Raw genomic sequence first — 27,203 nt, 5'->3', positions numbered from 1 at the left:
TTTCTTCCAAATGGAAAGAAAACAAAGACACTTGTGAAACCATTGAAGCCCAAAATTCATCAAGATTTCTTCAGTTTCTTTTCCCAGCCTTTTCCAGCTGTCCTAATTCCATAAGAGCTTTTTTAGTAACCATTCTTTACTGAGTCTACCCAAAATATTCAACTTAATTTTTAAAGAATGAACATCTCTTTCTTTTCCATGCTTTCGGGATTACGTAAGATTTAATTACATTGTAGGGTTACAATGACCAAACAGGTTTGGGAACAAACACATCTTATTCTTAGTAAGCATGAAAAAAGTAAAAGTGAGTGAGGGGCTTCCCTGTTGGCTTGGACGGTAAAGAATCTGCTTGCAGAGCAGGAAACAAGGGTTTGATCCATGGGTCAGGAACAAGGAGACAAGGGTTTGATCTGCTTGCAGTGTGAGAGACAAGGGTTTGATCCCTGGAGGAGGAAACGGCAACCCACTCCAGTTTTCTTGGCTGGGAAACCCCATGGACAGAGGGGCCTCGTGGGCTACAGTTCATGGGGTCCCAGAGTCAGACATGACTGAGCGACTATCACTTTTTCACATCTTACTCTTGGTAAACATACAACTCAACAAATGGCAGCAAAAGTAGTAGGGTGGACTAAGTTAATAATAATAACTATAGTTAACAGTTATGGTGCCTACTATGTGCCAGGCATCATTATAAATGCTTTGTTTAAGTGCTAATTTCTCCCAGTGACCTTGTGTGTGTGTGCATGCCAAGTCACTTCAGTCGTGTCCAACTCTGCGCGACCCTATGGACTGTGGCCCGCCAGGCTCCTGTGTCCATGGGGATTCTCCAGGTAAGAATACTGTGTGGGTTGCCATGCCTTCCTCCAGGGGATCTTCCTGACCCAACATTGAACCCACACCTCTTATGGCTCCTGCACTGCCACATTCTTTACCACTAGTGCCACCTGTAGATAGGTACTAATATTGTCCTTATTTAAAAATGAGAATATGAGGGTTCCAGAGAGTAACCTCAGCTGGCTAGTATCCATTATGTTGAGGACTGGCCACGAGGTGAGCTGGTGAGTTGGTTAAGCAGAGTTCTGTCGAGAACTTCTACTTCAAAAGCGTTGCTTCGTGTCCACCAAGTGCTGGTATTACCTCCTCATGAGGGTAGTTGGAGTGTTCAAATCTTTCAAAGGTCTTAAGAAGCAGAATCAATTTGCCACTCTCAGAGATAATAACTTTGTGGTCCTGCCTTTAAAAAGAAGAAGAAGAGATCATCATCTTCCCTGGGCCCTTCAAGCCTAAGATTCTGGAAAAAGAAATAGCAGGCAAAAAGCTTTTTTTTTTTTCCTCATTGGTTGCCTTTACAAATCAGAAAGCTGATTTCTAAGTATTCCCTCGGGCCGCCATAGGGTGATGATGTCAGTGCCCATTTCTTCACCTTTGTGTCTTCCTTCCAGCCAGGAGTACCTGCTCAGGGTCTGGTTTCTGGCTGACAGTCAGCCCTTCCTCTCTCCTGGGATGACCCCAGGTTGCCTGGCTTCTGCCCCAACCACTGGTGGCCGCTCTGTCCCGTCTGCTTCACCCTGGCCCCTTGCTCCTGGCAGCCTGCCTGATGAGCTGTGCCCTTCCCTTCTGCTGCCCTCTGCCCTCTGCACTCCCTGGCTCTTTCATCTCTGCCTGGCTTCTCACTTGATGCCTGTCTTGACCCCCTCTTGCTGTTCACATGTGCTCCTATAGCACCTTGTCCACCCACACCTATTTTACTTTCTCAGTTGGTAGTAAATGCACACGGTAGAAAAGCCAAAACTATGTGAAAAGGTCTATAGTTAGATGTTTTGCTTCTATCTCTGCCCCCATCCACTCCATCCCTTAACCCTCATGCCAGGGGAAAATACTTTTATTAGTTTCTTACATATATATCTCTCTCCAGAGTTTTTGTAAATGCAGATACAAAAAAATCCACTCTTCTCTTCCTTGGATAAAATGTATATGTATTGCTCTGCCCTTACATTTTTATCTTTTTCACTTAACAGTGTATTTTAGATATTTCTCCAGAGCTTTTTGTTCTTTTTTAAACTATAATGAAAGAGCTCATGCTTAAGACCCATTGAATGGTGTGGGTACCAGTCCTCACTGACAGACACCTGGACTTTTCCACTCTTTGGTGGATGTAAGCAATGCTGCCAAGAACAGCTTTGTACATTTTATTCATGTCAATCCATTTTCCTTCCTGATCCTCTGAGTCTTTCAAGACAGAGTGGACTTCCAACACGTCATCTGTGCTGCCCTCTTATCTTTGGCCAAGTCCTTTGACCTTGCTATGGCCTCCTTCTCCTCACTCTGAATTTGACCTTGGTTCTTATCTAATAGGGTGTGTTTTCATTTTTCCCACATTCACCTTCTGTCTACTCAACAAATTTTCTTTTTTTCTTTTAGAGTAAAATATTTCTATTTAAGATTAGCAATTACACATAAATCCAGTGATTCTAAACAGTTTCACCAATATCAATAGTTGGCATGTATTAAATATTTATGGTGGGCAAGGCACTTTGCTATAAATAGACGCTGTATGTTTTCAGTAAAGAATCTGCCTGCAATTCAGAAGACCCTGATTTGATCCCTGGGTCAGGAAGCTTCTCTGAAGAAGGGAATGACTACCTATTCCAGTATTCTTGCCTGGAGAATTCCCTGGACAGAGGAGTCTGGTGGGCTACAGTCCATAGGGTTGCAAAGAGTTGGATATGACTGAGTGACTACCACTTTTTCTTTCACTTGCATTGAATATTTATGGTGGGCAAGGCACTTAGCTATTAATAGATGCTGTATGTTTTGTCTTTGCATCTACCTAATCCTTTTACCAACCCAGTAAGAGAGGAATTATCATTTTTACTAATGAGAAACCTCAGTCTCAGAGAGGCTAAGCAACTGATCCAAGGTCACACAGCTGGTAAATAGCAGAGATGGGATCTTAGCTCAAGCTTGCCTGACCCCACCATCATCTCATCTTCTTGAATTCAGAGTAAAGGGTTTGTGGAAATTTGGGGTTTTAAGTCAAGGAGGGTCAGTGAAAAGGTCTTTAAAAAAATCTGTTGAAAGCTTTCTTAATCCTTTGTACTTTTCTAGTTTCCGTGAGGATTTTCATTATAATGACACCTCTGGGTACTTCATTATTGGAGGGAGCAGGTACGTGGCCGGCGTTGAAGGATTTTTTGGACCCCTGAAGTACTATCGCCTCCACGCTCTGCACCCTGCACAGGTGAGCCCAGGGGAGCAAGGCGTATTCTGGTGCTTATGGGTGATGGGCGGGTGGCTCAGGGACGTGGAACTCAGTCCAGTGCAAACAAAAGATTTATCCATGCCAGACCTCGCATCGGCTCTGTCACCAAACATAATTAATATTGAGGCTTTTCCCCCCTGCAAACACGATAATAGATTTTTGTTAACGTTTGGTTCATTTAGTACTCATAAAATGGAAACCATTTACTTCCTCTGTTTTAATAACTAGTAGCTTAATTATAGAGTCGATTTTTATCAGGCTGTTGCCTCTCCACTGATTAAGCTAATGAAAGGAGAGAAGCTTAGTTATTTGGTAAAACTTCTTTTATGTGATATTATTTAAAGTATCAGAAGAGGAGACACTCAGCAAATTAGACTCTTGGTTCTGCATACTGCTTTCTCCAGAAACAGGCCTTCAGCTCATACTGGGTGGGGTGAACGGCGGTGGCAGAGATCACAGAGGGCCCTGTAGTCAGAATTGAATTCTCAAGTCCAACACCCACCCGCAAATGGAATCGAATTGTCCAACTCTCCAGGCCAGCTCCAGCAGGGCTAACAGCTAGAGGAGGGCTGCCCCACATGGGAAACTTCACCCTGGTTGCTTTTTGTGCTTTGATAAGGAGATCGCTGGATACCTGAAAAAGGAATTTTTTTCATTCCCATGACCTTGTGGAGTTTGTCCTGGGAAAATCAGGAGTTACTAGGTAAAATCAGTTAGGAAAAATGGAGCACATTATTGCCCATGGGTCATCTTTGAGCCCCTGCTGAGAAATCTCTAGAAGAGGAAAAAAATGAAATTTTTTTGTTCATTTGTGCAACCAGTGCTTATTAAGCACCTACTATGTGCCAGGCTCTGTACAAGATGCTGAGGCATCCAAGATGAATTAAGGTGGTGACTTCCAAACTCTTTTTTGAAGGTGATCTACAATAAAAAAAAATCTGTTTTAAAAGCATGAGCAATACATACATATTCATACATATACAGTACCTATGTGTGTGTGTGTATATATATATATATGCATGTACATAATACACACACATAAATGTATAAACACAAAACTGAAAGAAGAATTTTACCAAGAACACAGACCCTTGGTGTGTTCAGTGTACTATAATATTTTGTATTCTGCTTCATAAAAACCAAAATCACTGCTAGTTACAAAGCACTGGAATAATGTCATGACCCTCTGATAATGGGTCACAACCCGCATTTTGAAAACCACTGAGTTGAGGTAAGACCTCTGGTCTTGAGGAGCTCCCTGCCTGGGTCTTTTTTTGTTTTGTTTTGTTTCCTGCCTGGGTCTTAAACAGTTAAGTTATGAAAGAATGGGGTCCATGCTTTCATTCAGATGTGAGCACGGTGTTTGGGAGTGCTGAGGCGGGCTCATCTGCTTGGGTACTCGTGTGAAGGTGGATGGGCTGCTAGGGAGGCAGCCCTGAAGTGATGACCTTGGATCTAACTCTTAGAAGTTGAACAGGAGCCTTCCAAGCTGAAGCAAAGGAGAGGGGGGCTGCCAGGGAGCAGGTGTGTCACGGTTAGACTTGGTGCCCTTTGGGAACTCTGGGGAGATGAATGTGATCTCTGGGGATAGAATGCCGCAGTGGGGAAGAAGAGAGCACGGAGATCTGGTCTCTGGGAAATCCTAACATTTAAGAAGCTCTGCAGACGAGATGTTACAAAAAGAAGCCGGAGGGAAGCGATCAGAGCTGGCATGCCCTTCAATCCCTAGTAACACCCTGCTTTTGAGAATCCAGAGATGATCTGTGTACAAACAAGCCAACTTGGGGCTCTCACTGGGAGAAGGAAATCCAGCGTAGGTATCCACGGGCATTTGATGCCAGTGTTGTTCCTTTCGTTTTCTTGCCCTTTTGCAGATTTTCAATCCCCTCCTTGAGAAGCAACTTTCTCAACAAATCAAGTTATATTACGAGAGGTGTGCAGAAGTTCAAGAAATAGTGTCTGTGTACACATCTACGGTGCAGCAGGGGGACAGGAGACAAGAAGCATGTACGTACTAAACTTAAGGAGAGCAAGTTTTAGCTCTGGGCATTTGTATCAACATATTTGGCTTCTTTCTGTGAGTGTGTTAGTCACTCAGTCATGTCTGACTTTTTGCGACCCTATGGATTGGGGCCCACCGGGGATTCTCCAGGCAAGAATACCGGAGTGGATTGCCATTCCCTTCTCCAGGGTATCTTCCTGACCCAGGGATCAAACCCAGGTCTCCCTCATTACAGGTGGATTCTTTACCATCTGAGCCTGAGAAAGCTTCTTCCCCAGGAGGCTGAAATAGAACACATGTGACTTGATCAGTGGGGACAAATATGACCTCACATAGATTGATGCAAATGAAAGTGTGCCTTCTACCTAGATCCCAACAAGACCAACACTCAGCAGGAACCCAAGGCTGCCTCATAGCTTCAAGCAGCTGTAATTTAGTTTAAGAATATAAATGAGAGTGTTTTGAGCCTCAAATTGTATTATTCCCATCCATAATGTGATCTTAGGCCAGTCTAAGAAAATAAAAATGAATTGGAAAATAAATTAATCATTAGAAATGTTTCCCCATCGGTGCACTTTTGTCTTGGGCCATTAATATCTGAATATTAGCTTTCAGAAATGTTGAACAATGGCTTTGTTGTCAGGGGCTGGGTTTTATTTTGTTTTAATCCTTGAAATTGACTCATTCTGGAAGACATTGGTGATTTTTCAACAGAAGGAATGAATTTCAAATAGAGTGTTTTCATGCCTGCCCATAGCTGCATGGACATCCTTTCATTCATATGGAGGGTGTACCTGTTATAAAACTCGTCTTGTCTTCCAACGTTCCAGCTTGGACCTAGCACTTACAAATTTCTCTGGCTACAGATCTTCTTGCATGGTATGGTGGCACTACAGTTAGTCACATATGTTCCTTCTGGAAGAGAAATTCCTGTGGGACCTTTGCCATCAGCAAAAGCAAATTGAGTATTTCAGTCTCGCCAAGATATCGCACCATCCCCAGAGCTGAACTTCCCATTTCAGACCATGGAGGGATAGATGCCTCTTGCACAGTACCCCATTCTGATAGGGTTCACATAAAATGGTCTTGGGAAGTGATTAGAGATGATGATAGGTAAGTGTGGAAAGGCAGCACTTCTGCAATTTAATTTAAGAATAGGCTATACTGGTCCCCCAGCTGCCGCTTTCACCGCTGAATCATCCAGAAAATATGATGCTGTCAGAAGAGGGGGAAGATATATAGAATAGTAATATCCCAAACAGGAAAGAAACTGATTTTGATAGCTGATGTAATTTCAGGAGAGATACCCGGAGTCAGAAGGCCGGTCTTGCATGCTGATCTGTGTGGTGGCATTGGGAGGACTTTTCTAACGTCTTTTGCTGCCTCGATTCCCTGGGGTCCCTGGGCTTTGCTCCTCGACTCACACTGCCAACAAAATGGCCTAGATATTGGCCTCTTGGGGACGCATCCGAGGCCAGCTGCTCATTCTGTAGAATTATTCAACAGCTATCAGCAACTTTGGCACATCTCCCTTGGACGAGGCTTTGAATCTGTGACCTCGAGGCAGAGGCATCGTAGCCAATTTCAAAGCCCTGATGTATCCAAACCAATATCTAGTAAGCTTAAGTCTGACGCCTTATTTCTGGTTCATCTTAGAGGAAGGGATTTAGGGAGCAAGCCCTTCCCTCTAACGGTACCTGGGGCTTCCCTTTCCTGTAGGCAACCTCCGAAATTCCTATCTGGACCTGAAACTTAGATATGGGCGGCCCTCGACGTGTAGAGCCTTCCCCTGGGAGAAGGAGCTGAGAGCCAAGCATCGAAGCTTGTTCCAGGCCTTGTTGGAGCTGAGTTTGGTGACAGGTAATTGAGTCCATGCCTTGTCTTTGGACATTGGTTAGAAAGGTCCCTGTTTTTCTGCTTTCCTTCACCTTCTTTAGTGATTTATGCCTTGAAGTTATTTTTAACACTAGTGTTCTAGCTTAATTTCAAATTTAAATTCTGCCCTTGTATGTCCAGCACTCTCGATGTACCTGTGCACATTTGTGACACTAAATAGAAAAACTTAAATTTAGGAATCACTTGAGCACGTCTTTATGTAAAGCCAAGGCCAGAAACAAACAGCCGACAGCCAGACCTCACCCCCAGGTGTGGTTACTCTGGCATACACATTGTTGTCAATTAAAAAAAAAAATTAGTTCCAGTTTCTAAAAACATATAAAAATACAAATTTATAGCTTTTGTCAAAATATCCAAAGATCTGGCGATACTGGGCCTCAATTCCTGAGTGGCAGCGAGCTCAGAGGTGAGTGGTTGGCACAGACGGGTTTTGTCCATCTGCAGCCCCTCCTGCCTCTAGCTGAGCACTTCCTGTCTACCTCCATCATGGATCTCACCTGCCTGGGCCCTTGGGCACTTGAACTTGAGACCCCCTGACTTGAAGTATTTCCAAGCGCCATTCCATGAGTCTGTGTATATTCCCCAAATGTGGCCAGCTTAAGTCCATTGCCATTATGGTTTGCATCGTAATTAAGTACACACTGTTAGACTGAGGGGTCAGGAAACAGTGTCTGTTGGGAAGAGGAGAGAAGCTGGAAGTGTGCAGCCTGGGGAAGGAAATGATAAGGAGGGTGATGAGAACTATTTTAGTGACTAGTGAGAGCCTGTGGTGTTCCTGGGCGTACGATCAGACCCTTGAGGCAAGGCAATGCAGAAACTGATTTCTGCTTCGCTTAAGAACTTTCTAAAAATGGGAGCGTCCAGTGGAATAGATTCTCTTTGCAGATAGTGACTCACCCTCACCCCATCTTGAAAGAATTCAAACCATAAAGGATATTTCATCTTTGGTTCATTTGATATTTGCTGAGTGACTGCTCAGTTACTTGGCTAGACTGCAGAGTTAAGTAAAATAATTCAAGATTTCTACCTGTGAAGGACAGACTTGAAAGCAAAGAAAAATCGTAATGTATTTTTAAAAATAAACGCTATGGGAGTAATTGACAACTGCACAAAGAGAGCGGTCAGTTCTACTTAGAAGTCTAGGGTGTTCAGGGTAGGCTTCCTGGAGGAAGTGACACTGGGATTGATTTTTTTCCTAATTTTATTTATTAATATTTATTTTTGGCTGTGCTGGGTCTTCGTTGCTGCACACGCTTTTCTCTAGTTGCGGTGATTGGGGGCTAATTTCCAGATGCAGTGTGCAGGCTTTTCCTTGGCAGTGGCTTCTCTTGTTGCAGAGCGTGGGCTCTAGAGCACACAGGCTCAGCAGCTGCAGCTCCCAGGCTCTAGGGCACACAGGCTCAGTAGTTCTGGTGCATAGGCGTAGTTGCTCCGGGGCTTGTGGAATCTTCCTGGATCAGGGAATAAACCCATGTCTCCTGCATTGTCAGGTGGATTCTTTACTACTGAGCCACCAGGGGAGCCCCTGGTTCCAATTTTAAGTTAGTACTTTCTAGCTATGTGATCTTAGGCAAGACACTTCATTTCTCTGAGCCTTAGTTTCCTCATCTGCAAAATGGGAATGACACACAGGAGTCTGTCTCTCCTACTGTTGGTTTAAATGAATTTATACTTAGAATACTGGCACTTAGTAAACACTATGTATACAGCGTTTCTCAGTCTGGGCATTGCTGCCATTCAGGACTGGATAATTCTTTGTTGTGAAGGCTCTGTCCTGTGCATTATAGGATGATTAGCTGCATTTCTTGGAGAAGGAAATGGCAATCCACTCCAGTGTTCTTGCCTGGAGAATCCCAGGGATGGGGGAGCCTGGTGGGCTGCTGTCTCTGGGGTCGCACAGAGTCGTACATGACTGAAGTGACTTAGCAGCAGCAGCAGCAGCTGCATTTCTGATCTCTGCCCAGTAGATATCAGTGGCACTCTGTATCCTCCCATGCCCCTGCACCCCCTCAAGTGTAACAACCAAAAATGTCTCCAGACATTACCAAGTGTCCCCCAGGAGGCCAAACTCCCCCCAGCTGAGAATCACTGCTGCTGTGTACGTGTTAATCTGTTATTACTTGGTCTTCATGGGTCTTCTGGGAGATGTTGGAGTTGACCCCCCGAGTTGGGTGAACAGAAGAAGGAGATGAATATTGGAAGGTGTAGGCTAAATGGACGAAGACAACATCCACCTGAAAACTAGTTTCATGAGATTTTGGATATGCTTAAATATAGTTTTGCTGATTGGGAGCAGGAATGAATCATTTTTCACAAAACATTCTTTTTAAAGCAAATACTCTCAATAAAGAATGTTTTTGTGTTATTTTTACAGCTCAGAAGTTTCGTTTAAAGAATGTGGAATGATTTTATTCTCCGTGGAGGCCTAGAAAGGGAGCTCATTAAAAACCCAAATCATGAGCCCCCGAACCTTGAGACTTGATGGGCTGTGGTGCTGGGGAGCTGCCACGTGGCAGCACAAAAACGCATGCAGCTGCCCCGTGCCTTGGGGGAGAGGGGCCGCGAAGCTGGGTTTGCCGCTTCGAGGCTCACTGCTGGTGCCCAGCCAGCCAGGTGGGCCCGGCTGGTGCCAAGTCTGCTCACATCAGCACCAGTGAGCATACCCTGAGGGGCCTCTGCCCCCCCAGGCACGGGGCCACCTGCATCCCGCCTCTCCCTGCCACTTCCTGAGGTGCAAAAGCAGGTGGGACAGGGGTGGGGGCAGACAGGGGAGGCGAGTCTCCAGAACCAACCTCAGACCCCCGTTCTGTCAGCCCCTGTATGTCTAGTCTGCATTGTCCCATCTGTGGGAACTGGGCGCCGTCTGCAGAGGTAGGGCCTACACTCCTCGTTAAAATTCATCTCTGCCTGGCACACTGCCCTACTTGGGGCAATCATAGTTAACCAGATATTCTGCCTGCCTAATCCTAGAGAGAGACTGGTGTCACACATCATGCCCAGTTTCTAACAATCCTGAGACAATTAAGAAAATTTGATTTTGTAAGTTGAGGGTAAAAAAAATAATAATTAAAGATTATTTAGATTTCTTTACTCTGGCCCTATAGAAAGAAGAGTAGTCAGACTGGTGTGACTGTGTTTCTCTTCCCACGTCCTCACATACCTTTTCTCCCAAGTTTGTCCTGCAGTGGGTGTCTAGCTGGCTTTGGAGTGCTTTGGACAACTCCAGTCAACAGGACCTATGTTTGTATCCTGTCTTCAGCTGTCAGCCTGAGCTGTTTCGTTCTGTTGACTAATAGACTTTTCTAGAATACCCTCATCAGATTGCATTTCTCGTATCTGAGATAAGCTATAGGAACAGAGTCAAGGATCAGATGTTGGCTGCTCAAAATTCCTGATGTAGGAACCGAGCAGGTGTGGTAGCACAGATAAAGGAATGCAACTGTGTGAATAACTTAAGTCACTTGTATCACAACCTTCCATTCATTCATTCCCTAGACAAGTACTGACCAAGTGGCCCCCATGAGCCAGGATAGAACAAAGATGGGGCCATGTTTTGAGTGAGAGTGACTTAGATCAAATGCAAAGAAAAACATCAGCTCCCATAGTTCCCACAAATAGAATTAATTGGTGGAATTATTTTTTTTCCTGGCGCTAAAAAATACATATGACAGCAACAGACAATGGCCTGCAATTTCTCGTTCTTTGTGACAGACTCACCATTTTCTTGGCAGCATTGCCTGACATACACCGCCAACTCCATTGCCAGGCTGCTGTACGTGCGCACTTCAGATGTGAGTGTGTCCCCCCACACCGACACCATATGATTTTAGATGGATCATCACTTCAAAGGAGCCGTGGGAACAGTGCATGGGTACAGAGCTGGGAGCTTATGCTTCCTCACAATCAGTTGGAGTGTCCTCTGCTTTCTGCCCAGGGAAGTCAGGAGTGGTCACCACCTCCTAGCTGGTCCCAAAAGATTGAGCTCTACTTACTTACTACAGAAAAGAAAGTCAAGTATTTACATTATCACTCTTTAAGGATTGTAGTTTTAAAAAACGTTTATGGTAAAATGCACATAATTTAAAATTCCCCATCATCACCATTTTTAAGTGTAAGGGCTTCCCTCGTAGCTCAGTTGGTAGAGAATCTGCCAGCAATGCAGGACATCCAGGTTCAATCCCTGGGTTGGGAAGATCCCCTGGAGAAGGAAATGGCAACCCACTCCAATATTCTTGCCTGGAGAATCCCATGGACAGAGGAGCCTGCCAGGCTACAGTCCATGGGGTCATAAGAGTCAGACATGACTTAGCCACTAAACCACCACCACCATCAGTGGTGTTAAGTACATTCACATTGTTGCACAAAAGACTCTAGAACTTTCTCATCTTGCAAAACTGAAACTCTGTACTCATTTAGAGGGGCTTCCCTAGTAGCTCAGACAGTAAAGAATATGCCTGCAATGCAGGAGACATGGGTTTGATCCCTGGGTTGAAATGCAAATGACACCCTTATGGCAGAAGAGGAACTAAAAAGCCTCTTGATGAAAGTGAAAGAGGAGAGTGAAAAAGTTGGCTTAAAGCTCAACATTCAGAAAATGAAGATCATGGCATCCGGTCCCATTGCTTCATGGCAAATAGATGGGGAAACAGCGGAAACAGTGTCAGACTTTATTTTTCTGGGCTCCAAAATCACTGCAGATGGTGACTGCAGCCATGAAATTAAAAGACGCTTACTCCTTGGAAGAAAAGTTATGACCAACCTAGATAGCATATTCAAAAGCAGAGACATTACTTTGCCGACTAAGGTCCATCTAGTCAAGGCTATGGTTTTTCCTATGGTCATGTATGGATGTGAGAGTTGGACTGTGAATAAGGCTGAGCGCCGAAGAAGTGATGCTTTTGAACTGTGGTGTTGGAGAAGACTCTTGAGAGTCCCTTGGACTGCAAGGAGATCCAACCAGTCCATTCTGAAGGAGATCAGCCCTGGGATTTCTTTGGACGGACCGATGCTAAAGCTGAAAGTCCAGTACTTTGGCCACCTGATGCAAAGAGTTGACTCATTGGAAAAGACTTGATGCTGGGAGGGAGTAGGGGCAGGAGGAGAAGGGGACGACCGAGGATGAGATGGCTGGATGGCATCACTGACTCGATGGACGTGAGTCTGAGTGAACTCCAGGAGTTGGTGTTGGACAGGGAGGCCTGGTGTGCTGCGATTCATGGGGTCGCAAAGAGTCGGACACGACTGAGTGACTGAACTGAACTGAACTTGGGAAGATTCCCCTGGAGAAGGGAATGGCAACCTACTCCAGGGCTCTTGTCTGGAGAATTCCATGGACAAAGGAGCCTGGCGAGCTACAGTCCATGGGGTTGCAGAGTCAGACATGACTGAGCGACTAACACTTCTAGTATACTCCTTTAGACCACAATTCCCCACCCCGCCCCCTGGTGGCCACCATTCTACTTTCTTTGCCCATGCATTTGATTCTTCAAGACCACATATGACTGGAATCATTTAGTATTTGTCCTTGTGTGACTGACTCATCTCACTTAACATAAAGTCCTCAAGGTTTGCTCATGCTGTACCCGTGTCAGAATATTCTTCCTGTTTAAGGCTGAATAATATTCTATTGCATCTCTAGATCGCATTTTGTTAATTCATTCATCTGTGGATGGACACTTGGCTTGCTTCCCCCAACCCAAGTGCACTATTTTAAATAGTGCTGCTTTGAATGTAATAGACAAGTATCCCTTGAGGACTTGGCTTTCAATCCTTTAGGCTGTATACTGAGAGGTGGGCTTGCTGGATCATATGATGATTCTACATTTAATCTTTTGAGGAACCATTATCCTGTTTCCCATAAGGGCTGCACCATCTTACAATCCTGTCAACAGTGTACAAGGGTTCCAATTTTTCCACGTTCTCACCAACACTTGTGATTCTCTGGGGTTTTGATGGTAGCCATTGTCATAGGTGTGAGGTATAATTTGTAATTTATTTGCTAGGGTAAGTCTAGTTTCATAGGAATGAAGAATGCAATACTCTCATAAAGTGACGGTGTCTATGAAAGAGATCCACGGACAGAAAGGTGACTTATGGACCTGAGACCGAGTCGCCCATGTAAAGCTCATCTCATCTGCCTTGAGACACACGTCCTTGATCCTCTGTGTGTCTCCATTACTTGCTTAGCTGCAAGCCTGTCCAGGGTGATGCGAGAGGTGTAAGTATCCCACTGACACTTCCAATTACTTCGCAGTGTCTGCAGTGATGCTGGACATAGGTTAGCTGCTTAGCTATCAGTCCTTCTTCCATATGACCTGAGGTAGTGCATTTCTGCACCACTCCCCGCAAAGAACACATCTCCGCCACCTGTGCTTCTCAGCTTGCCTGCCTTGCTGAAGCCTTCAAGTTCCAACTCAAACAGCCTATTCACATCATTGTTCCTGTCCCCTTAGGCAGTCCGCGCCATCTCCCCCACCCTCCTTGCCATTGTGTAGGTTTTCCCTTGTCAGTACCCATCTTACCAAGTTACAATATTGACTTACCTGTCTAGTTCCACAGCAGCACTCAGATGGCTTCAAATCTAGGCTTTCTTTGAAGACCCTCCGTATTTGTTGAGTCATTAAACGCACTCCAAATTAATAAGTGATCTCATTGTAAGTACTAAAAACATCTTTTGGGGATATGAGAGAACAGGGAGTTTGAATTCCAGGAGATGCAAGTTCAAAGCCAAGCCATTATAGCAATCCAGACTGATGGAGTCTATGGCTTATTTGCCTTTTCTCTACACTTTTCTGATTTCTCTCACACATTTTTAGTCTGCTTCCCCCTCAGGAGGTGACATCCTGGCTCTGAAAACACTGTCCTGTTTCCCAGGTCAGGCAGAATGCTGTCTCCCAACTCTTGCCTGTCAGCACAAGTAGACCAGAATCCTTCTTAGACTATGCACACGTGTGGCAAAAGAATACCCAAAATACAGCCCTCAGGGTTCTTGCCTCCATATATCTGTAACCTCATTGCTGAGGTAATACAGGTGCCTGGATATGAAACTGCCCGAAGGTTCATGCAGACCCAACTTGGCACCCATGTACTGAGAACCTCCAAGCATGGCGCTGGGCCCTGGGGTGACTGTAATGAGAAGCATAGACCGACCCACACACTGCTGTCTGCCAAGTGCCAGGGGGTGTGGAGGTGGGAGTCTTCTTACACGGTGACAGCTGATGTGCTAACCTGATATAAAATGCAGCTGTCCCCGCTGGTAGTTCCCCCTCTGAAGCAGCACAGGACTTGTTCCTCACCTCCCGGAGTCAGCATGCCTTTGAGTTACGGATGGCAGTGCTCCTGGGGCACCCAGCTGCGATGCATACAGATGTAGCGGCCAACCCTCCCCGCCGACGGCGTTCCTGGGCCTCTGCTCTGCATCCTCTTTCCCTCGTGTGGTCCAAGAATGCTCCCGTGCCACTCTGTCCTGAAGTCCAGGCTCTGGGGGACATCCGACCAAGACCCCATGTTCAAGACTTCAGGGGGACCATTCTAATTGGCCAACCTCTGTGCTGTTTCCGGGGGAAGCTCCAATTCTCTGGAAAATGGCGCTTGGGAGAGCATGGAATCACCTATTAGGTGTTTCTAATGCTAGGCTGGTAGTATTTCAGTACGCACACCTTTTCATCCTTGAAGAGCTGGCTGCTTCTTTTACTCTCCTCTCACACCTTTCTTGATGGAAACCTTTGAATTCAGAAACCCTTTGAACGGGGCTCTGGAATCAGGGAAGAGAGATGGTGGGGACTGGCTGGTAAGAGGCTGCCGGAATGGCAGAGCCAGGTGAAGGCTCTGGGTCAGAGAAGTGCTCATGGTGGGAAGGAGTGAGGAAGGACACAAAGGCCTAGGTGCAGGGGATTCCGCGGCAGGGAGGGCCAGGGAAGCGAGACAGGTGAGAGACCAGCACGCCCTCCAGACACATGCCCCGAGGCCAGAACCGGTGACTCCCTTTCTTCTTTTCATGCCAGACGGGGCACCCCTGAGCCCGTGAGAGCTGGTGACTGTGGCTACAGAGAGGCTGAGTTCTGCCTCAGGGGGTCCTCAGTGGTCCTCAGGGGGAGGCCGGGGTGAGGCTGGGCTGCCGTCCTGGGGCTGACGCCATTTGCATTGTTCCTGCAGGACCACTGCCTGGCTCCTGCCCCAGGCTTCAGAGAGTGGAGTAGGAGACAAGGTTCCTCTTCACAATATGCAGAGGGGTGCTGGCTGCACTGATGTCACTCTAGCTTGTTTCTGAAAGGGAAAGCGTTAGTTGCTCAGTCGTGTCTGACTCTTTGCAACCCCAGGGACTGTAGGCCCTCAGACTCCTCGGTCCATGGGGATTCTCCAGGCAAGAATACTGGAGTGGGTTGCCATTCCCTTCTCCAGGGGATCTTCTCAACCCAGAGATGAAACCTGCATCTCCCACCTTGTGGGCAGATTCTTTACTGTCTGAGCTACCAGGGAAGCCCCCAACTCTTCATATTTTTGCAGTGTTTGTTTGGAGACTAAAATGCAGAGCATGAAAAGGGTAGAAACACAATGGTGGTATTTAGCAATTCCAGGATGCTCTGGAATTTAAGAGCTATGCTTGCTGTTTTTCATTAAAGGGCCCCTATCTTATTTTTTTAATTCAAGGAAGTATACATTATAGTTTTTAAAAAATACGCACAGAGAAAGAGATAAAAAGAAGGAGGGAGTGGGGAGAAGAGGAGGGAGGAAGAGAAATGACGTGTATAAAGTCAGAAAATCTACACAGGACAGAAAAGTACAAATAGTTTATTTTGGGGAGAGAAATAAGCCACCTCTTTGAGCCTCAGGAACCCTCTGGGGCTCATCAGATGCAAATGCAAATGAGAGATGTGCTATTTAAAAAAAAAAAACTAGTGAAAGTTGGTGAAGATCTTTCCTTTTCTGGTTAAATGATATTTTCTCCTTCCATGTTTTTCCCCTCTTTTCAAACCTCTCTGGATACATTATACCTTTCGGAAGGTTGAAACCAAAAATGACTTTCTTAATGTGCCTTTTCCCCCTCACAAGGAATAAATAAGCCTGCTTTTTTCTCCCAAATTTTCCGTCAGATGTGGCTTCAGCTCCTTCAGTAGGCGGCTACCTTCTCGCTTTCTGCTTTTTGCTTCTTTTAATGATGAGCCCACAAATGGTGACCTTATGGTATTGCTGGAAAAAAAGAAAAAAGAGCAAAATAAACAATAGTGTGCTCCTGGGAAGAGAGTGAGAGTTAATTAACGGTGGTGGTGCCTTTTGTTTCCTTAGCCTCTCGTGTAGGAAGAAAGAAAAATGGGAAAATGGCTCCACTTCTGTTTTGTTTGTTTGTTTTTCATTACTCCATTAATCTCCATAAACAAGGCATGTTTTTTAGTTACAGATCCACTAGAAAAAAAATGCATATGCTAAACCAGATGGGTGAAATTAACAGTCTCATTAAATGTATTCTTAGATAGCCAGTTTTACAATATCACCAGTGACATCAGAGCTTTGATTTTGTGCCACATTTGAAATGCAAACTTTAAAAAATGTGCAAAATGAGCAGTTTTCCTTTAGAAGTATTATTATTTTATTATTATATCCACAAGGGCAGAAAACTGTCTTGATTCTTTTGTAGAGAAAGTACCGATTGGTAATGTTTGGGGGGAGTTAAGAATTTTGATAGGTAAAAGAAATAATGAAGGCTTTTCCACCTGCCTTCATTTCAGTCTGCAAATTGCGTGTGTGTGTGTGCATTTGCTGAGGATTGGAACTTTGTGAAGTTTCTCCCTCCTGATTGTTATTCTCCAGCAATCCGTGCTTCTGGGACAATCCTGCTAATAATTTCTGGGGTTCTGTGCCAGATGTCAGCAGGGCAAGTGTTTCATTTGGAGCTTCATTTAGTTTGGAGTCTCTTCTCTCCTTGGAGTCCCCAAAGCCTATGTCCGTGGGTACTCAGGCAAAACTCATCATCTTAGTTATGTGTTTGGCAAAGCAGGTAAGGCCAGAATGAATCGTTAACAAAATGGTAATATTGCTTTGCTCTGAATGTGCACAAAGGGGCATTGGAGATGAGCATGCATTTAAAAGTAAATATAAGAGCAAGTAGGGGTAGGGTTTATTTTGCAACTCCAGCTGAGTGCTGCAGTACACACTGAATCACTGCAGTAGGTTCTCACCCTGTCTAATGGTTGGATGGGATGGAATTCTCTCAACTCTGCAGAGGGAAAATTCAAAAGAAGAGCCCCAGACTCCTGGTGGCAAAGGGGGTTATTATTCAGATCCATCCCAACAGATGAGCAGAGGAAAATGTTCAAGGATGTTCATTGGCATGTTGTTGGTTATAGCCAAACCACTGGAAGCAACCCAAGAGGCTAAAAATAGAGAACTGGTTGGAAGAACAGCGCTGCTATAAAATGCAGAACTATTAAAAGTTTGGGAAGAAGAATAAGCTTCGGACTGCTGTGGACAGGTATCTGTGGTATGCTGTTAATTTCAAAAGAAAGTCGACAGATGAGCATAGGGAGCTACACTTCATATCTGCAATAACCTACAATGGAAGAGAATCTGAACAAGAATATGCATGAGTCGTTTTGTTCTACAGCTGATACTAACACAATGTTAAACTAATTTCAATAAAAATATTCATAAGGGAAAAAAGTTGGGAGTTTGAATCTATAGGAGCTTTTCAGAAGGAAAATATGTATGTATATAGGCAGATAGATGTGTAATGAATTACTTGTGCTGAGGAAAAGTCTAGAAGTACGTACACCAAACTTTCAATAGTTTTCCTTCACAATTAAAGAATGACTGGGAGAGAGGGGACTTTTTATTTTATATAAACCTACATTGTTTGAGTCTTTTTTTTTTTTAAATAACAAGCAGCTATTTCTTTAGGAGTTAAAAAAAAATACAGAAAGATGAGCAAAGTCTGTTTGTTCAGTGAGGTGGTTCTTTCAGCACTTACCTCTTGGCATGGAGAGAGTAAAAGCAGATCCAAGGTGCGGCCTCTGAACAAGCTGAGGAGGGTGAGGGTGAGGCGTTTCAGGAGCCAGGAGACAGGACTACCTTAGCGCTGAGGGGAGGTGGTGGGCGGGTACCTTTCCCACAGCTTAGCGAGTGAAGACACGTGCCTCCCTGACAGGGGCAGTCAGCTGCCTATGTGCTCAAAGGGATAGGCACCAGCTCATAATCAATGGCGTGGGGCTCACAGTTTCATCCGTTGGATTCCGCTGGCTTCTGTGATGCCAAGGCAGAGGCATCAACCTCTGCCAATGACCTCCCCTTCAATCCAATCTCAGATCCTCCAGAGAGAGGTTTCCCACGTTGGAAACTTATCTCTGTTCATGCCTTTTGTGAATTTTTTGTGAAAGTCGCTCAGCCATGTCTGTTTGCAACCCCATGGACTATATAGTCAATGGAATTCTCCAAGCCAGAATACTGGAGTGGGTGGTCTTTCCCTTCTCCAGGGGATCTTCCCAGCCCAGGGGTCGAACCCAGGTCTCCCACATTGCTTTGAAGGAGTGCTGATAGAATGAGTCTCTCGTTGCCTCCTGGAGGTTGTTAGTAACATTTTAATGTGTGATAGATTGAAGAAGCTCAAAGAAAACTGTTGGACGTAATTCTTAGGGGAGAAAATTTTCGCTTTAAATAAGTTGACTGCATTTCTTTAAATGGAAATAGTACCTGTGCAATCCTATGTGGCTTTTTGTAACATAGCATCTAGTAGATACACAGAGTAGAACTGTAAACATTTGCTGGCTGATTAATAAACGAGAGATGAATAATGTAGATAGACTTTAAAGGACTGTGACAGATTATAAGGCCATACAACTTGCCCGTTTGGACTTAGTTTATCAATTTATGGGAGGATTAGGTGAAAGGAAGTGCCATAGCTTAAAGCGATTGTATAGGGAGGTCTCTACCCATGGCAGTAAGGTACTTATTAAGACACCTGGTTGCCTTTTATCAGGAAGAAGCTGGAGAGCAGTGAATAGGACTCTTTTTCTGTGACCTACCAAGCTGGAGTCTAAGCTTGGCTCAGCCATTTGCCAGCTTTTGTAACTTTTGACAAGTTAGTTGACTTCTGTAGACTTCAATCTCCTCATCCGAAAAATTAAGACCCTAATAGTAGTACCTACCTCCTAAAATTGTTTGAATTACATGATATAATTTGCATAAGGCACTCAACTCAGTATTGGGCATTTCATAAGCCTTCAGTAAAAGTTGACATTCTTTTTGTTGTATTTAGAAACCCACAAGGAAAACCGGAGGCAAAAGATGATAAGAAGGCATCTCAAAATAAGATTCTTGTGCTCAACTTTTTACAGAAGCACCTAGGATCTATTTCTGAGATAAAACACACTCTCCTTCAGAGTTTTAGAGGGAAAAAAAAAAATCTCTCTGGCAGTTTCGGTGGTCCTAACTTGGTGTGAGTTACACTGAGTAGATTATTCTCTTGAGGCGTTCCTTCAGCTATAGAAAGCACATCCTTTCCCCCAGGATACTAGGCTGTCATTTAGTGCCAAAGGAAAAGCTATTTACAGAATGACACTCTGGCATCCCCAACGGGTTTGATTTACTTCCCCGGAAGGTGGTATATTTCAAGGCACTGCAGGACCAGCAATATTAATAACTCAGGTGATTTAATTGGCTCTTCCCAATTCTTTTTAAAGCCATGTCGATCCCATGGTAGTTAATTGTGTGTGCTGTGAATTGTGTTATTTACAGTGCCGAGGAACCAAAATGAATCTGTATTAGACATCGGTGGGCGGATATTCGAGAAGGCTGTAAAGAGACTCTCCAGTGTTGATGGCCTTCACCAAATTAGCTCCAGCGTCCCCTTTCTGATGGATGCCAGCTGCTGTGGATACCATAAAGCATCCTACTACCTCGCAGTCTTTTATGAAACTGGGTTAACTGTACCTCGGGATCAGCTGCAGGTAGAGTATTTCATGCGTCGCAGGAATATCCGTCACCTAGATTGTATTTGCAGGGTAAGGCCCTCGTGCCCGAGTTGGAACTGGACATGTTCATGCTCCCTGGAGTCCTTTAAAATCTTTACACTCAAGAAAAACAGCTTAGGGCTGTGTTAAATACAGGATCTTCTGCTGGCAGTGAGTGAAGAAGTGCACTTTATCCATTTCTGGACACAGCATGGGGATATGATTGATATACTGAGGAATAGTTTGTGCAGGGCTTATCAAAATCCTAGTCCTTCAAGAACAGGTGCCTCTTACCCAATTCTTGTAACTATTCTGGCTGTGGGCCCATCATTCCATATGACTTTTTAGCTTAGTGGAATCATTTAGACCTCTAAGCAAACAATTGTCACATTCAGCCTTCTACCATTAAAACAGGAGAAGGAAATGGCAATCCACTCCAGTATTCTTGCCTGGAGAATTCCATGGACAGAAGAGCCTGGAGGGCTACAGTCTATGGGGTGACAAAGAGTCAGACACGACTGAGTGAATTGCTCACATTAAAACAAAAGTCATACTAGACTGTTTTGTTTATGGTGTTGAATCCAAATTTCTTATGCAACTTGTTTAACATCCGGAGTTGCATTTTTATAAGTGCTGCTAAATAATCCCTGATCACATAGTTTTTGTACTTGCACCCAGGATTGTTTATCCTGGATTTGAAGAGACTCAGACTGTTCACACCCTCCCAGGTGGCTCCGCGTTTCTTTCACTTGATTTCTTTGTGTGCGCCTCTGGCTGTAGCAGCTCATGACTGATGGCGTGCTTTCCTAAGTCCCTGAGGCAGTCCCCATCGAGGTGTATAGAGGGGAAGACTTGAGCCCTGTTTCTGCCACAAAACGACTGGTTGACCAAAGGCATATGACGTCAACTTTCTGAGCCTCTGTTTCCTTAACTCTGAAATGAGGTGGTTCGACCAGTCGATCTCTAAGGACACTACCATTCTGAGAATGTGAGGTTGGAACGCGGCCCACCATTCAGATCATCTGACCACAGATGATGTAGCTGAAGTGGGCCAGCATCCTTAGAACAGTTGGTGGATACACGGAGAGATGCTGTGAGATAAGTCAGGAGAAGACCCTGTCTTCACTGCGAGAAGAACAAAGGGATTTTCAGCTATTAGACAGTAAGGACAGATAATCACGAGAAAGCTCTTGTGACTTTTCTGAAGTTTTTCGTGTTTTTTGTTTTGTTTTTTGGCCATGCAGTGTGGCACGCAGGATCTTAGTTCCCCAACCAGGGATAGAGCCCATGCAACCTGCTTTGGGAGTACAGAGTCTTAACCACTGGACCACCAGGGAAGTCCTATCTAAAGTTTTTCTTAAAAGGTGTATTAACTTCTTTCCAGAATGACTAAGTTCATATTATAGGGGTGGGGTCCAGATGACCTTTCTGTGTTAGAATTTCACCACCCTTTTCTGTAATCTTGTGAACCCTGTCCGCAGGGCATGTTGTACAGTTTGGTTGGAGGCCAGGGCAGTGAGAGACTGTCTTCGATGAATCTTGGGTACAAGCATTACCAGGGTATTGATAACTACCCCCTGGACTGGGAGTTGTCCTATGCCTACTACAGCAACATCGCCACCAAGACACCTCTTGACCAGCACACGCTACAAGGAGATCAGGTACAAGAGAGAAATGGGTGGGAGTGGTTATGGCCCTGCTTACTAGGGCTTCCTGAGCAATTTTATAAAGTGTCTGCCTCAGTGGCTGGTTTATTCACTGGCCTTCAGAGTCCAAGCATAATCCCATGCAGAGAGAAGCCCTCTCATAATCTCTAATTCATATTTCCTCACTGTGCTCTCAGGCTGAATGTAGGGACCATCCTATATCTGTGCGTGAGGAGCTTTTCATGAGTGGGAAGACTGGTATGGGGAGGGGAGATACAGCCCTGGACAGATTTGATTTTGAAAACCATGTGCACCAGAAAGAGAGACATTTTGTCTTTGTTCCAAAATCATGTGAATTGGCAGGATCTGGAGATGTCAGGGGAGATTGAGTCAAATTAAGCAGGGGCAGTTAGCCAAGGGCTGCTATCAACACATCACAAGCAGCAGAGTTGCAGAGTCTACATATAAGAAAGCTCCATCCCTCCCTATGTTCCTGCTGCCCAGCACCTTGAGAAGCGTCTGCCAGTCACAGGAGCCACAGGGCTCCAGGTGACTGACAGCAGGCAGTCCATCTTGGATTAAGGACTGGATGAGGGGCACTGACTCCAGCCTCTCATTTTGCAGGCTCACCTATCTTTTTGACTCGTTAGGTAAAGAAATCAGTGGCTAATGTGTGCCTTCAAAACATGATGTGTTACACTGGACCAACTGATGGTTTGTTTCAGGAACTGCGAATGAAAGGCTATAGGTAAAGGTGATGCGTGCATGTGCTGTCTATTCAGTCATGTCTAACTCTGCGACCTTATGGACTGTAGCCCGCCAGGCTCCCCTGTCCATGGGATTCTCCAGGCAAGAGTATTGCAGTGGGTTGCCATGCCCTCCTCCAGGGGATCTTCTTGACCGAGGGATCAAACCCATATCTCTTTACATCCCCTGCACTGGCAGGCAGGTTCTTTACCACCTGTGCCACCGGGGAAGCCCAAGTGAAGGTGACAGTGTGAGAATAAAAAGAAAGCTGCCTTTAAATGATGTCGATTTGCATCCAGCAGGAGTAGACTGTGACGTGGTTGGCCTCTCGGCTTGTATTTTTCATAGCCCTTGAGCTAGTTAAGTTGAGAAATGCGAGTAGACTGTACCAGGAGTTGACGATGTTTTTCTATATAAGGCCAGACAGTAAATATTTTAAGCTCTGATGTTATAGTCACTATTTCAGCTACTCAGCTTCTGCCAAAGATAGTATCTAAACCACTGGGGTGCCTGGGTTTGTGCAACCAGGGACAGTAGGTTGCTGTGTGGTCAGATTTGGCTCTGGTTGAAGCCATAAGCTCTTGATTTTCACCTTATGCTTGGTGAGCCTGGGGGATGGGTCAGGCTTGTGGAATCTTAGACCGAGCAGGCTAACTGGGAACCAGACCACTTACTGTTCCCCGTGCTGCTCCTGTATTACATTTAGAAACCCCCAGTGCAGGAAACGTGTGCTTCGATGACTGGGAATGAATGGTTTCTGGAACAGAAACCTACAGCGGCCACTGCAGAGTTATGAAATAAATGACTCAGAGATACATGTTGTCAGTGAACATTAAACATGAATCAAGCTATAAAGCACCCAAAGGCTGTCTGTATAGACATTCTAATTCCTTTAGAAGATAATGATTTCTCCTGAATAGACTTGTATTCTCTCAGCATACATAGGCTCTGGGCAAAATTTGACCTCAGTTTGACAGGAATGTTTTAATTTATTCATTTATAAAGTTTTTAAAGAATTATTCTGGAAACACATTCATAAAAAATTTAGACCACCAAATAATATTGTTATTGTTCTGCTAAGCTTGAATGTGTTAATAATGTCCTGTACGTATACACTTTTAGGAATTCTAATGCAGCATAAATGAGCAAGGGGAGATGGTATGTTGCTAACAAGCTCCTTTTCTTTTGAAGATTTGGCCCATGAAGTGTTATGATTATGAAAGAAAATGTTTAATTGGTCAGAACCAGAGAAGATGAATAGAGAAGATCCATCTTGCAGCTGGAAAGTCGTATGATTAAGAACCATAGATACGAATTATACAGTCAGTTGTATCATAGCTCATTTTCTCAAGAGTGTGTAATTAATGGCTTCTTGAGAATTTTAGCAGGTGTCATACGTCAATTTAAATATCCTTTTGTTGAGAGATCTATTAATTCACTGGCAGCACACAACAAGGGGCTTCTCAGGTGCCACAGTGGTAAAGGATCCTCCTGCTGATGCAGGAGACACAAGAGACAAGGGTTCAGTCCCTGGGTCGGGAAGATCCCCTGGAGAAGGAAATGGCAACCCACCCCAGGATCCTTGCCTGGAAAACTCCATGGACAGAGGAGCCCGGCAGGCCACAGTCCATGGGGCCACAGAGAGTCAGGCGTGACCGAGCACACCCACACACAGCACATAAAAAATGAAGAGATCTGGAAAGCCAGACCTCTAAGTAACAAACCAGAGATCCATCAGTGACTTCGTTCTTGATTCTTGTTCCATTTCCTATGTAACCTGTGGTTCCCATCACTTCTGTGTTAACAATCTCTCTTCATGTCACTCATATATGATTTAGAGGGACTCTACTTCAGGTCAAAGAGAAAGAAGACACTAATTGCTTTTGGGCTTGTTTCTGTGGCTTAATCACAAATGAGTTCCTATCATCCGTTTCGCCCTTCAGAATGTGCTCTTCTGAAAGGTTTGGTCCTCAGCCTTTTGTGTCTACACCTTCTAGAGGGGTCTCACACATCCCTCCCTCCACATACTGATGACACAAAAATCTGACTCTCAGGCTGAGCTCTTTCTTACAAACCCCCATCTGCAAAAATAACCTATCACAAAGGCAACACACTCTTTCCTCCTCTCCATTCCCCCCAAACTCCTCAAACCATGACACCCCTGTCCGTGCCAGGAACTGGGGAGTCATCTTCAATCCCCCCATCACCCTACCTGGGGTTATAATCCCCCCATCATCCTAGCTGGGGTTATAATCCCCCCATCATCCTAGCTGGGGTTATAATCCCCCCATCATCCTAGCTGGGGTTATAATCCCCAGCAGCTTTACACGCCAACTTCTCTCTGCTCCCACTCCCATCCAATATACAGCCGCAGCCTACAACTGTCCTTTACATCTCTCCACTGAGCAACTATGATGGCCTCCTTTTATGGACTGAGTATGGCATGAATTGACTGCTAAGTCCATAGATTGAAGCCCTCCCGCCCAGTACCTCAGAATAGGGCCCTACATTAAGGAGACAGAACCTTTGAAGAGAGGAAAACTTTCAATCGTGAGTAGCCCTCATCTAGCATGACTGGTATCCTTACAAGAAGAGGTTAGGATGAAACAGAGGGGGACCGTGTGACAACACAAGTTAGGGAGAAGGGGCCTCAGGAGGAACTAGACCAGGACTTCCCTGGCAGACTCCGAGCTGCCAATGCGGAGGGCGTGGAACTGGTCCCTGGTCCAGGAACGAAGATCCCACATGCCACGTGGCCAGAACAAACGAAAGAACGACACCTGCCAGCCTCTTGATCATGGACTGCCAGCCCCCAGAAGCACGAGGAAGTTGGTTTCTGTGGTTTAAGCCGCACCATCTGTGGCTTTTTGTTATGGCAGCAGCTCTGGCAAATACATTTACCCCCTAACTGGCCTTTCTGCCACCAGTTTTGTCCCTTTCAGTGTTCTTCCCGTGGAGGCCAGAGGGGGCTTAAAACAGGGGAGGTTCTCAACCTGGCTGCACCTCAGAGTCTCATGGGGGATCAGAGAACACCTCTGCGCTGGCTCCACCCCACAGTCTCATCAAATTGACAGGGCAGGGTCCAGGCGTATAGTATGGGTATATACGTCTACGCGCATGTGTGTATTTAAAACGTCTTCAGATGGTAGTAACGTGCAGTCAGGGCTGAGAAATACTGACCCGGAAGCACCAAGTCCAGCTCATCGCTTGGCACAGGAGTCGCTCCTTGATCAGGTTTCTCTCTGCTTCTCCGGTCTCAGCTCTCAGCAGTCCCTACTTGGCTGGCCCACTCTGGAGATGCCAAGCTTTCGGTCACATCAGGCTGTCCATACCTCCTGACCCTGCCGGGTTTCCTCTGCCTGGCTTGCTTTCTCTATGCCCACCCCTCCTTTTCCCATCTGCTGACCCTTCCTCCTGCTGGAACACTGGGCTCAGACATCACCTTCTCCTTGGATGTCCCCTTTGCCCCGCACCTGGGCACCCAGGCACATCTGTGCCCTCGCTCAATGATGGGTGCTGTGTACAGGATCTGAGGACAGGCTGTACCAGTAGACTGGGAGCCCCCCAAGACAAACACTTTGTCTGTTCACGTTGGTGATCCCAATGCCCAGCACTGTGCTTGAAATTTAGATGGCACTCACTGTTGACTGACAGGATGGAATGCAGAGTAACCAGAAATGGACACAAAGTGACCGCAGTGTTTTGTTGACTCTCTGGTACTTTTTCATGTGACCAGTGATCATTGTCGACAGCAAGCACCTAGGCACTTGGCTTTCAACTCTGCCTCCCTTGCAGTCAACACCCCTGCTCCCTATTTGGGGAATCTTGGGTACTTGCTTCTGTGTCTACATGTTTGCACTTGATATTCCTCCATTCTTACTTTTAAAATCCCTAAAATGTTAAATGTCAACAAAGAACACTTAGATTCCCCACATTGGAAGCCAAACATTGTAGCTGGTTTTAAACACCCTAAGATCTGGGTTCCTCCCGGTGGCTCCTCCAGACCCTGAAGGAAGTGGTGGTTTAGGTGTAGACTCAAATTGCCCTGCTGCTGAGTTCCCGGGAATGCTGGCTGAACCATTCTATTTCACAACTTCAGAGAACATAGATGTTCTGGGAAATGGGGGCCCACTAAGAGCATTTGCTTCCCAGGTTCAAAGTCCACTAAGTCCTTCACCCTCCTTACCCCTCCCTGATCTCTGCTCTGTCCTGCCTGTCTAGTGATTAATGGCAGACAGCTGGCATGATGTAGCCTGCAGGTGAGCAGAGAGAAAGGTGGCAAAGCCTATGAAGAGTCTAGGGACAGTGTGGAGACTTCTCTGATGCTGGGTCCAAGGACGTATGAAGATTGCAGAGTCTCTGGACACCAGACCTCCTCTCACCTGGTCAGCAGGTCTTAACCCTGCAGTATAGGCTGTGAACTGCTCATCCTAGAGGCCTTGATTTTATAACACAGCAACAAAAAGAACCCTTCCCCGACAGAAGCTACAGAAGATCCCAGAACTGGCCAGTCTGGACTCCTGCCAGCATCTCCCCAGCTCTGCCCCCAACTCTCACCCCCACCAGTCTTTCTCCACACCATAGCTTCATCCAGGATCGGTCACTTTCCCATCTGAAGCATCATTCCTTGTTCTCAAAATGTTTGATGGATGAACAGTCCGACACTGCCCCCTTTTAGGGATTGTTCTTTCATCAGATGTCTTTGTAGA

The 27,203-nt window shown here is 45.4% G+C and overlaps 1 protein-coding gene across 1 annotated transcript in view; it reads left to right on the top strand.

Annotated features, from left to right (window-relative positions):
* Positions 1-27,203, top strand: part of SEL1L3 (SEL1L family member 3) — a 108,678-nt gene that overhangs the window by 40,954 nt on the left and 40,521 nt on the right. The window contains exons 7-11 of the mRNA XM_068975552.1: positions 3,109-3,241; positions 5,137-5,269; positions 6,984-7,124; positions 19,887-20,098; positions 21,583-21,762. Of these exons, the coding sequence (XP_068831653.1) occupies positions 3,109-3,241; positions 5,137-5,269; positions 6,984-7,124; positions 19,887-20,098; positions 21,583-21,762 (799 nt within the window). The remainder of the gene's footprint in view (positions 1-3,108; positions 3,242-5,136; positions 5,270-6,983; positions 7,125-19,886; positions 20,099-21,582; positions 21,763-27,203) is intronic.

Source organism: Capricornis sumatraensis, chromosome 7 (genome assembly GCF_032405125.1).
Source record: "Capricornis sumatraensis isolate serow.1 chromosome 7, serow.2, whole genome shotgun sequence".
Taxonomy (NCBI): domain Eukaryota; kingdom Metazoa; phylum Chordata; class Mammalia; order Artiodactyla; family Bovidae; genus Capricornis; species Capricornis sumatraensis.
This window is presented reverse-complemented; position numbering and strand designations above follow the sequence as displayed.